This window comes from Strix uralensis, chromosome 11 (assembly GCF_047716275.1).
Source record: "Strix uralensis isolate ZFMK-TIS-50842 chromosome 11, bStrUra1, whole genome shotgun sequence".
In the NCBI taxonomy this organism is placed as follows: Eukaryota; Metazoa; Chordata; class Aves; order Strigiformes; family Strigidae; genus Strix; species Strix uralensis.
The window spans coordinates 8,712,220-8,724,669 of NC_133982.1; the positions used below are offsets into that span (position 1 = coordinate 8,712,220).

Genomic DNA, 12,450 nt, shown 5'->3' on the forward strand with positions numbered 1-12,450 from the left:
ATACATATCCTTACTCTAAACAACACTGCAAGCCTGCAAAATCTCCAGTAAGGAACTACATTACTGACAGACTAATGCAGAAATCAGCATTTTGAGCCATGCTCCTTTTTGGCAACACCAGGAAAAAAAAAGTTTGCTCCCCTTCTTTCTGCTCCTGCCCAGCAAGAAATACTGGGACAACCAAATGACCACTACCATTCTGTCTGTGTATTCTCATATACACTTTCATTGTTTGTTTGTTTTTAAAAAATTAAACAGAAAAGTCTTTGAAATTCTGAATATTTTTACTTGATGACTATCCATTCATATCATATCACTCTTTTGATATGTTCTAATGTGAAAGCTCTCCCTGCTCATCAATGGTAAAAAAAAATTGGTGCTTTTTTGTATTACTCCAGAAACCTGCCTGATATCTTTCTCATGGACACTCATTAGTTTCACTAATTTGCTTCACTTTGACCTCATTTTGGGCACATTTATCTTGCCATCAGGCAGCTTTCTACATCATATAAAGTTCATCTGTTGGTAAAAACACCAACCAGTAAATCAATACAAACTCAATCTGTCCTTTCTTTAATAACAATGAAAAGTGAATTATGGAAAGGGAAAGAAAAAAAATCAGAATCTCTAATACTACTGCTTAAGTTCACAATACTGAAAGATATACCTGAAGTTCCAATTAGGCTTATTCTTATTAATACAAGTCTTTCCATTTCATACTTCCCATTATATTCTTTTTTCTTGGAACTTTCTTTAGTATTAACTATGTTACAAATAATCTGTTTATGAATATGTTTTAAAAATTAATATTGAACTTAGAAAAGTGCTTAGTCTGTCACTATTGTTCTAGACAAACGAACTACTGGTGTGCATTTATCTTTGCATTTAACTTAACTTTGTCTAAAATTGCACTTCAGAGAAATCTTTTTAACCAATTATCTGGATGGCAAGAAAGCATATTCCAGATTAGTAGCTGCTGTTCTTTGTCTGTAAAACAATTTTCAGCTACATTATGTATTCTGTTGTGAGATTCATGTAGTTACTTAATAATGAAAAGTAATTTATGCTTTGTATATGCATGCTAATAGAGTTCAATTAACCTATTAACACAAAGCAATATTAGATTCAAAGCAATCTTACTAAAAGGTGAGATGACTCTGTCCATAAGGATGCATTAGCAGGTAAATGTTGCCTTTGAAAAAGTGTGCTTGTGTAACATAGTAACATGTGTTGTTACAGACAAAGAACAGCAGCTACTAATCCCGAATATGCTTTTTTGCCATAACAATAGTTTGTTTGTCTAGAACAATAGTGACTTAAGTAGAGGTAGAAGAAAAATATTGTTGTCACCTAAATTGATTATGTAATACAACCTCAAAGTCCCCAAATTTTTCTACTAAGTGTTTATAAATGTTAGCATACATAACAGCACTGGAAAATCATCCCCAGAGGCTATTAGGCTTCTACATAAAGACGAAACCACTGGCAGTTACTTCCAAAGAATCCTTTAGTCACTTATGTAAAGTCTGTATGACATGACTAAAGCCACATTGCCACTCACCACAAGTGAAAGGGGCCTCTTCCACGAAACAACACCAATCAATCCTGACAACAGTACCTGTAATAAAGAGAGAAGAGTCACCAAAGAGACATGGGATTTATACCAGTATCATTAAAAAATAATAATATTAAGATGTTTAATACACAATCATGATGTGTATTTTCAGAGTGCTGGGAACAGCCTGCTAAAAAGATAATGTTTTCATTTTATTCTTAATTGAAAATAAACAGAAGTACTACTAAGCTGTTTTTAAAACAAATTTCAACCCAGCTGCCAGATCCAATTAGTTCTGATCAGATCACAACAGGTCTTCACACATCTCTCCAAGTCCCAAATGTTATCAGCACTAAAGGAGAATAAATGTTTAGGGTAAATTTTCTTGTGGTCTCTGAGCATCATCGAAAATTAGATCACAAGAAGGGGAGTAAAGATAGGACAATCACAACATCAGCCAGGGTATCCGGCTAAAGTAGCAAAAGGGATTTTTTGTTTTGTTCCACCCAGCCACCCAAACAACCACACTGCTTGATCATATGTTTGAAAAAGCCCATATACAATCATTTAAAACCTATATTTAACATACAGATGCATTACCCCCTTCACTACCAGCCAAAAGCAAGCAGAATGCAGACCTTGATACACCTATGCTGACCTTATGTACTTTAAAATAACATGCAAGTTACGGTTGAGACACCAGTTAAAAACAGAGAGAGGAAAAGAGAGATGAAAATTGGAGCAATGGATTGAAGGATATTGGCCCTGGGGTGGAAAACAAAGGTGGGGAGGAACCTTTTCATTAGCACATTTAATTTAAAAAATTAGGAAACTAGAACACAAAATGCAGAGAAAAGAATGCAGGATGTATTTATTTCATAATTCTGCAGTGTACTTTTTTCACATCAGCTTGTGTAAAGATGAATACCTAGCTAGCCTGTATACTTGCTACCTTGTATACTTAGCTAGCCTCATACAATTGCTATGAAATCCTCCTGCAATCATTTAGATTAAGCTCTAATATCACTATTGCTCTCTACAGACCTTTGATATTCAAAAGAGAGGAAGCCCAGAAGCTAACAAATACCCTTTTCCATGAAATTATATGCAAGGTTGGTTGAAATTCAAATGCCAGAAAGTCACCACTCCCAGTATGTCATGGTTTACTAGCAATCATTTAGGTATAACAGTAGAGTATAACAATTAAAAATGCATCTATATCTAGCCACTACAGAAGCAATGTACGCTGTACTGGGAACCAGGCTGGAAACTGTCTACTGATGTTTGGTGTGAATGCGGGAGAAAGAAATGTTGGTTACATGGAGAAGCTGGGTTGTGTAGTGCCTGGTTTAAGCTTTCACTATGTCTGTGGACATTCATACTGTGAGCATGTTTCAAACGTATTTCACAACTTGATAATGTCCACAGCTGTTACAGTTGTTGAAATCATTATTCAGAAAGACAGCACAGTGAAAAATGCACCTTTTCATATTTTCTTTAGCAGCCATGCCATTAAAAAACCACCTCAGATGAGGTTTCACAGTAAAACCTCAATGTTAGTTTTTAAGCCAAGTACAGATGCAACAGGTAAGGCATAAACATACAGTAAAAAGTGAATCAAAATCAGGTTATGGATACCAAAGACTATGCAGATAATCCCTACGTGCAAATGTGCATAGTTTGTATTCTACAGCATAAGAGCTACATATCAGCTACATACTTCTGGATGTTGGCCAAGCCAGGCAAAAGCTGAGAATTCCATTTTTGCAGTTGATTAAATTTGCTCACACAGCTGCGTTAGCTCATTATTGCTGTAAGATAACTGTCCCTGGGCTGATAGTCCTGTAATGTGAAACTGCACTCAAGAAGGTAAAATGACAGGGTTAGCTAGTTTGACTGCAGGCTAGACAGCAACATGCTCTCAATTAAATAAATGGAATGGCTGAAATTGTGAAGTTATTAAAGAAAACCCTTTAGGAAAAATAAGAAATTGCCTTCCAAAATGGAGTATGTATTGATACATAAAATATTCATACATAAGCCAGTATTTCTCAGTTGCCAAGTCGTATGTTCAGAGTCAAGATACTTCAGTGTGCTACCTATGAGTAGCAAATCATTACTTTCATTTACGGTGTTATGTCCCTGTTAAACCTCTTCTCCTCCTGTCTGACGTATCTGTGGTACTGTGCATCCCTGATAATGGATGAAGGGAGCTGATCTTTTTTGTTCAGCTGAACTACAACTGTGTTTGACCTTTACAGAGGCCTTGCAAGATGAAAGAAGTACATGTGTTTTTGTTTGGAAAAGGAGAGCTTTGTGGCACTTGCCCTACTGGCTCACCATGCAAAAGGTCAAGCAGAGTCAGGCCAGTTGATAAACACTCAATACGCACCAATGATGGACACCAAAACTCTGTGTTCCACCTGTGCCTTTAAAATACTGTGATTATAATGAGCTCACCTCAACAATGTTGTAATGTAATTTTCCAAACCTCATTAGTCCTCAATATCAGCGCAGCTACACAAAAGCTTGTTTTGCTTTGTGATGTAGTTATTTCCAATGCCAAGCACCTTCAACACTTTAGACCACAGTACACACAACTACATAATTAGGAAAAAAAACACACAGAGCACATCACACACAAACAGTGTTAGAATACACCAAATCATAGAATGGTTTGGGTTGAGGGGACCTTAAAGATAATCCAGTTCCACCTCCCCTGCCATGGGCAGGGACACCTTCCACTAGCCCAGGTTGCCCAAAGCCCCGTCCAACCTGGCCTTGAATACTGCCAGGGAGGGGGCAGCCACAGCTCCTCTGGGCAATCTGTGCCAGTGTCTCATCACCCTCACAGGGAAGAATTTCTTCCTTATATCTAATCTAAATCTACCCTCTTTCAGTTTAAAACTGTTACCCCCCCCCCATCTTATCACTGCATTCCCTGATAAAAGAGTCCCTCCCCACCTTTCCCCTAGCCCCCTTTAAGTACTGGGAGGCCACTAGAAGGTCTCCCCAGAGCCTTCTCTTCTCCAGGCTGAACAACCCCAACTCTCTCAGCCTGTCCTCACAGGGGAGGTGCTCCAGGCCCCTGATCACCTTCATGGCCTCCTCTGGACCCACTCAAGCAGGTCCACGTTCTTCTGATGTTGGGGGCCCCACAGCTGGACCCAGCACTGCAGGGGGGTCTCACGAGAGCAGAGTAGAGGGGGAGAATCCCCTCCCTGTACCTGCTGGCCACACTTCTCTTAAGGCAGCCCAGGATACCATTGGCTTTCTGGGCTGCGAGAGCACATTGCTGGCTCATAGTCAGCTCTCTATCCACTGATACCCCCAAGTCCTTCTCTGCAGGGCTGCTCTCAATCCACTCCTCGCCCAGCCTATATTTGTGCTTGGGATTGCCCCGACCCATGGGCAGAACCTTGCACTTGGCCTTATTGAAACTGAACTTTAGGAGGTTTGCACGGTCCCACCTCTCCAGCCTGTCCAGGTCCCTCTGGATGGCACATCCCTTCCCTCCAGTGTGTTGACTGTACCACACAGCTTTTGGTGAACTTGCTGAGGGTGCCTCGATCCCACTGTCCATGTCCCCAACAAAGATGATAAACTGCGCCGGTCCCAACCCCTGAAGACGCCACTTGTCACTGCTCTCCAACTTGGACTCTTTGAGTGCGACCATCCAGCCAATTCCTTATTTGATGGAGTGCTCCATCCATCAAATCCACGTCTCTCCAATATAGAGACAAAGATGTCATGCGGGACATTGTCAAATGCTTTGCACAAGTCCAGGTAAATGATGTCAGTTGCTCTTCCCTCATCCACCAACTCTATAACCCCATCGAGGAAGGCCACCAAATTTGTCAGACATGATTTGCCCTTAGTGAAGTCATGTTGACTGTCACCAATTACCTCCTTATTTTCCTTGTGCACTAGCATAGCTTCCAGGAGGATTTGCTCCATGATCTTGCCAGGCACGGAGGTGAGACTGACTGGCCTGTAGTTCCCTGGGTCTTCTTTTTTTCCTTTCTAAAAATGGGGGTTATGTTTCCCCTTTTCTGGTCAGAGGGAACTTCACTGGGCTGCCATGACTTCCCAAATATGATGGATAGTGGCTTAACCACTTCATCTGTCAGTTCCCTCATGACCTGTGGATGCATTTCATCAGGTCCCATGGACCACATTCATGTTCCTTAGATGGTCTTGAACCTGATCTTCTCCTACAGTGTGCAGTTCTCCCTTCTCCCAGTCCCCCAGAAGGAACTGCCTTCCCCAGGAGGGGGGAAGAAGACTTCTGCATCTTGGGCAGTGTGGCTGGAGCCCTTGCCAGTGAAGACTGAAGCAAAAACATCATTGAGTACCACAGCCTTCTCTCTATTGTGAGTGACCGAGTCTCCTGTTTCCTTCTGGAAAGGGCCCATATTTCCCCTAGTCTTACTTTTATCACTGACATACCTATAGAAGATTTTCTTGTCCTTGACGTCCCTGGCCAGATTTAATTCCATCAGGGCTTTGGCCTTCCTAACCTGATCACTGGCTGCTCAGACAGTTTTTCTCTGTATTCCTCCCAGGCTATCTGTCTCTGTAGGCTTCCTCTCCGTGTTTGGGCTTGTCCAGGAGCTCCTTGTCCATCCCTGCAGGCCTCCTGGCGTTCTCACCTGACTTCCTCTTTGTTGGGATGCATCACTCCTGAGCTTGGAGGAAGTGATCCTTGAATATTAACCATCTTTCCTGGGCACCTCTTCCCTCCAGGGCTTTATCCCATGCTACTCTGCCAAGCAGATCCCTGAAGAGGCCAAAGTGTGCTCTCCTGAGCAGACTAACAAAATAGAAATCTAAAGAAGATCTCTCTTGGTCTCGCTGAAGACCGGGAATTCAAAAAGAAAACAAACAAACCACTCAACATTTTGTTTTCTCTTCAGTTTTTACTTCTTATAAATACAATGCCAATATTGAATAACACAACTAGAACCACACTTGGTTTATATACAAAAGTAGGAATTATTTGAAAAGTAGTATGTAACTTACAGGCCCTGAAGACCTTACAATAATCAACCACAACAGCCAATGCTTACTTCAGTGGAAGCAGTATGTAAAACTCATACTTGGTTTCCCAAGGTTAAGGGCCAAGGAACATAGGCACAAGATAAGCGAGTTATTTTTACTCCAGTAATTAAAACACCAACATTTCCTAAATACCTATAGCTCAGCATTTCAATCTATAGGTCTTCTAATGTTTTTCAAAAATCACTACCTTGTATGTATGCTGTGCACAAGTTTTTCCTTTCTTAAATAAAAAGTAAATTGGAGTTTGATGTTTTAACAACTTGCCTACTTAACTTTGGCAACATGTTTTGATTTCAGAGCCTGCATAGCACATCTATCTAATATCTTGGACCTAACTTCTATCTGATGAATTGCAGTGAAGCCCCCCATCACATAATAATCAAAAGAAATCAAAGCTTACTAAAAACGTGTTCAAAAAACATAGATTTGCTAGTTTCCTTCAGCAGAATTTCTACAGATGTATGTACTCGCTGACTATAACAACAGTGCTTATTCAAAGAGCAAAAGCCGAACAGAATACATCAGTGTTGACTTCTGCAGCATTAGAAATGCAGTAACATTAGGTATGAACATCTTTCAACATGCATACGAAAACTCCATTATCATTAATGCAAGCTGTGCTCATGCATGAAGAAGATCCGTTTACTTTAATAGGCACATACTGAGGCAGGACAAAAACTGAAGGTAAAATTACTTTCCAGTACAGGGACTGCAAACAAAGGATTTTTTAAAAAAGCCCTTGATGGTGTCTTTTCCAGCATTTTCAACCCTCCACAGTCAGGTAAGTCTCTAGAAATTTAGAGGGCTCTGATTTTGAATATGGGACAGATCAGACGATGCAGTCTCTCAATACATCTTAAACCATTTGCTTTCCAAGTCTTCACCTCCAAAACAGTTACTGTACATAATACACTCTCTAGTATGCTTTCTTTAAATTTATTTTCTGAACTAAATAAAATATATATTTATATAAATATTAATGTAACTAAAACTACACTGAATATAGTGAAACACTATCAAGGTAAAGACATTTATAGAAACGTAAAATTACTGATGTTTAAGTATTAATTTGTTTAATAAAAAAAATTTTTGCTAATAAAACATTATCTCTGTTTTCCTCAGTACAACTTGGGATCTTGCAATGCCTTTCTAGTCTAATATAGAGCATACAAGTTACAGGAAACTCCAAGTTTTATTGTCTATTCTTATTCCTACTTTCTTGTTCAGGCTGATACATAATATGTCAGGTCATGTGCTCTTTTTATGCAAATTTAAGGGTTCCTCACTTTTTCAGCTTGTAAACACAAGAAATTCTCTAGTCAGTGAGTTCAGTTACCACTAAAATAAGCATACAAGTTTTTCCCATTAATTGCAGAAACTCCTGAGCCTTCTTCTAAGACACTAAATAATGCAAATAGTGGCTATCCTTAGTTTCTATGTTATCTGAATAAACAGAATCCACAGCACTGAACACCTTATGTATCTACATTTCCTTCCAATCAAAACATATGAGAATATGTATACAACATGTCAATTCAAACAATTCAAATATATTGAAATTAGCTAATTTTAGAAAAAAAGGAGAAATATTACAATGTATCATTTAGGGAGCTTAATTGTCCTCCTAAATGCATGGAGTATTTCTGCAGGGGGTATATTCATACATAATTTTGTAAGCTGATTTAATTAATCTTTTAAAATGAAAGGCCAAAAACCTATTTTAAGTGTGATATGAAGAATTAACATGATTAAATAAAAGAACTTTGAGAACACTAAATGAAAAAAAGAAGAGAAATTTCAATTATACATTGTACAACTATGACTACCAATAGATTTACGATCATAAAAGTATCAACAAACTTTATATGGCCATAAGAGGTAAATTAACGTGTTTACAGATGTGTATGTATATGCTCTCAAAAACGTATGATGTGAATGTATCTAGATAACTTAGAAACCAAACAGCCTATGTGCACACATACTCCAGGACCTACCAACACCATCACTGTACCCTTGGGTTTTGGTTTTTTTCTCACCCTAGACCCAGTCTGAAACTCTCTTGTTTCAATTTACACCCACTGCCTCTTGTCCCTCGATTTGCTGCTGTAAAGAACCTGGTATTAAGAAGAACATTAAATTGGCACAATTACAAAAAAAAAAAAATCTTCAATTTTCATCTCAATCTGGATTAAAGAAGTAGGCTCTCTTAAGAAAGGCTTTTTTGCTATTTTGTAACAACAGATTTGTCAAACTGGTATACACAGTAGTAAGACAAAAGGTAACAAAACAGGTGACAAAGAAAGAAATTCTTTTACAAATCAGGAAAAATGTATACAGCTGTCAGTCACCTTTAATTATTCTTAATAACAGGAGTTGAGATGCAGTTAAGAAACCATAAATCACTCCTCTTCACAATTTCAGGACTTGCAACTTTCTGGAACTCGGATTTCTCCTCTCCCAAGACATTAAGATCAACTGTCAGTACCATAATTCTTCAGCAAGTCCAAGGGTATGTTTACATTCTGATGTTGTATTTAATCTGCTGTACTCAAAGTGGAATAAACCAAAAACATTGTATGCTGGTGTGAGTTTCCGAATAATTGTTTTCTAACATTTTTCTAATGCATGCTAGAATTTTTCTGTTTATTTGCTCTGGAAAATAAGAAGCCTTGCTTAGGAGGTCTTAAGGTTAAAACAAAGTTTTGACAGGGATGTCTTATGCAAAATAAAGATCTATACTTCAAACTCTCATTTTGTTGTCATTCTCCAGACACTTTCGATTTGAATGCATTTTTTTAAAGAATATGCCAATGAGGAGAGGTTGAAGCAAGCTGGTTTTACAGGACAGAAGACTCAGATGGAACATAACAGCAGTTTCAAAAATAAACAAGATTGTTACAAAGAATAGACTGATCAATTGTTCCTCAAGTACACTAAAGGCTGAACAAGAAATAATTGACTTACATTTGCACTAACGGAGATTCAGGTTGGACACTGAAAAAAACTTTCTAATGCTCAAGACATTTCAACACCGGTAGAAGGGGTAGGTTATAGAATTCCCATCACCAGAATTTGTTAACAACACATCAGACCAAACACCCATCAAGGTGGGCCAGGCAGAACCAGGCATAGCACAAATAGGTAGATGCACAAGGCAGCTGAATGGAGAGGGCAGAGCTGCCTAATTTACAATCCCTAGCAAGGTAAATAGCAGCACTTCCAGCACTAGTAGCATCTAGTGCTTTCTGTCAGCAAAGCACTACAGCAACTGTTTCCCTTCAGAAGCGCCTGACAACACTGACACTTCCCAAGGTTCCCCTCTCTCCTCTACAGTACAGACTGATGCAGGGTTTAATTTCACCAACTCAAATGCTCCTGGAAGGGTGAAGTTCAATTGTACCTGAACAACTAAAAAGTACTGATACCCTCAGTTATCTTTGTGTCTAGGTGTACCTCACACAGAAAGACTAAATCAACAGCTGAAATATCTTTAAGGATGATGTTTCTGTGAAATATACAGTAGCCCTTGTAGCACATAGATAATTATTTAGCAAAATGCAAGTATTAAATATTGAGGGAGTAATGTCACAAATATCACATACTCAGAGACTACAAAAGTGTGACACATCAGTACCAGAGTACAAAATCTTCTTATAATAATACTCCCTGCAGCATCTGCAATCCATTAGTGCAAAATGACGGTAAGCAAACTACAAGCTATAGGAAAAATAAAGGTGACAGCATGGGAATTAGCTAAAAGGGGACTGGAACAATCTAGTACTACTCTCTATTCCAATTCCTATTCCCAGAAGAATAGTGAGGATGAAAATCTCTTGGGGTGAGGGTGGTGGGAATGCATTAACAACTATCAGAAGAAAAAGCCCGAATCTTTAAAATATGTTTCTAGATGCACGCACATGAAAACTGCATGGACAAACACAGAACAGTGGCATGATTTTGGAATGGTCTTTCAAAAAAGCCATCCTAAATGGTGGGCGCTGATAAAAATCATACCATTCCACCACATTGAAAATACTGCAAAAATCAGTCATAGGCTAAAGAATTTTTAAAACCGTTAATATAGCTATTTATTTGTAGATATGCAAAGTGACTCTTCAACATGCAGCTATCACAAGAAGCCAGGGACTGTTCTCTTCTTTAAAGACTACATCACTATGAACACAAAGAGCACAAGTACCACCAGACTGCCTAATCACAAAAGGTCTGTATGCTGCAGGATAAATACAAGCAAGTCAACAGCAACCGAAAAAGCAACAACTTCAGCTCAGTTTTGAGCTGTTTTCTAAAAAGGCTCAGTATGTTCCAGACTCACAAATGCTGCATCATAGCTTAGTCTCTCTCATTTACCCACGGTGAACCTAAAACTAATCTAATTGTAATTGCCATGGAAACAGGAGCAGAGAAACAAAATCCCTTGGTGCCCCACAAGAACAGGACAGTAAAATTACCTATACATTGGCACAGCTACCAGAATGTATTAACAGTAAGCAATTTTGATCTCCTCCTAAGCTCTAGGGTGAGCTTTTTTCTTGTTTTGTCTTTGTTTTCATATGAAATATGCTCCATACCCATCAGAATCTGCTTGTTTCACATCTGTAATTTGTTTATGGAAGCAACCAATGATTATTATAACATTACAGTACACAATCTAAATATTTTTGTAGAGAAAGTATTAATCCAAAAAGGTTTTTTTTCCTTTGACAGAGAAAAATAAGGGTTGATGGAGCACATATACATCAGAATAATATATCTCCCAATTATGAACAAAAATTTTGTGTTCTGTATTTGTTACTCTTCCCAGTGGTTCAGATGTTATGTTCAACTTCACTACAAAATGCAAACTGTATTAAAAGCAATGGACAGGGATTTAGATATTAAGTACAGAGCTGATATGTCAGTGAGTCACAATACAGTCTTACTTCTAATCTGGTTTTTATTAAACACATTCACAGAACACACTATTACATTATTTCATGCGTCCCATAATGTAATCCATGAGTATTAATAAGGCACACAACCATTAGCATAAGAGTATTTAAACAGAAAGGAAACTAAGCAGTTTGCAACCAGTCTTCCATGCTTTCAAATTTATTAGATCATTTATGAATAATAATCTTGAAATAAACAGATGACTGAAGACCTAACTAAATACATTTCATAGGTGAAGAACTTTAACTCAAATAAGATCTATTGGTATATTGTAAGAGATCACATAAGAAGCTTTTGTGGCAGTTTCCATTCTGGACAATTCTCTAAAATTAAAACGAGGCTCCCCATAGAACTTGAGCAACTTCCTGTCTTTGGAATGACCTATGAATGGACCAAAAGAACACTACTACTTTGGAGTCACACACCAGCAACACTATTGCATAACCACTGAATGTTTCATAATATTCAAAATGAAAGCTATAACAAGTAATTCTTTTAAAAATAATTGACTGAAGAAATTTGCTGGCCATACATGCTATTCACCATCTTTACAATAGCTCAGATCAATTCTGGATACCTTATCAATCCTTTGAAGCAGAAAGGTTTTACTGAGGCAGCAGCCAAAAGCTTAATTAAAATGCAGTGAATCAAAGAAATCAGTGAAATTAGAAGCAGTTTGTCCAATACGATAAATCTGTGTACAGGTACTGTACACACTAGTGTTAATGTTTTCTCATATGAATATTTATTTTCTGTCTTTATGTGCAGTCCACACGATAGATTACAAAGATTATTTCTATGAGGGAAAAAACCTCCAAGCCTAAAAGCATACCGAGTTTCCTTTCCAAAAATACTGGTACATTTTAAATTCTTTGTAATTTCAT

The 12,450-nt window shown here is 38.1% G+C and overlaps 1 protein-coding gene across 3 annotated transcripts in view; it reads right to left on the reverse strand.

Annotated features, from left to right (window-relative positions):
- The window catches only part of ENTREP2 (endosomal transmembrane epsin interactor 2), a 145,524-nt gene that overhangs the window by 81,370 nt on the left and 51,704 nt on the right, over positions 1-12,450 (reverse strand). For all 3 annotated transcript variants that reach the window (XM_074881015.1, XM_074881014.1, XM_074881013.1), the window contains exon 2: positions 1,562-1,618. In XM_074881015.1, the coding sequence (XP_074737116.1) occupies positions 1,562-1,618 (57 nt within the window). The remainder of the gene's footprint in view (positions 1-1,561; positions 1,619-12,450) is intronic.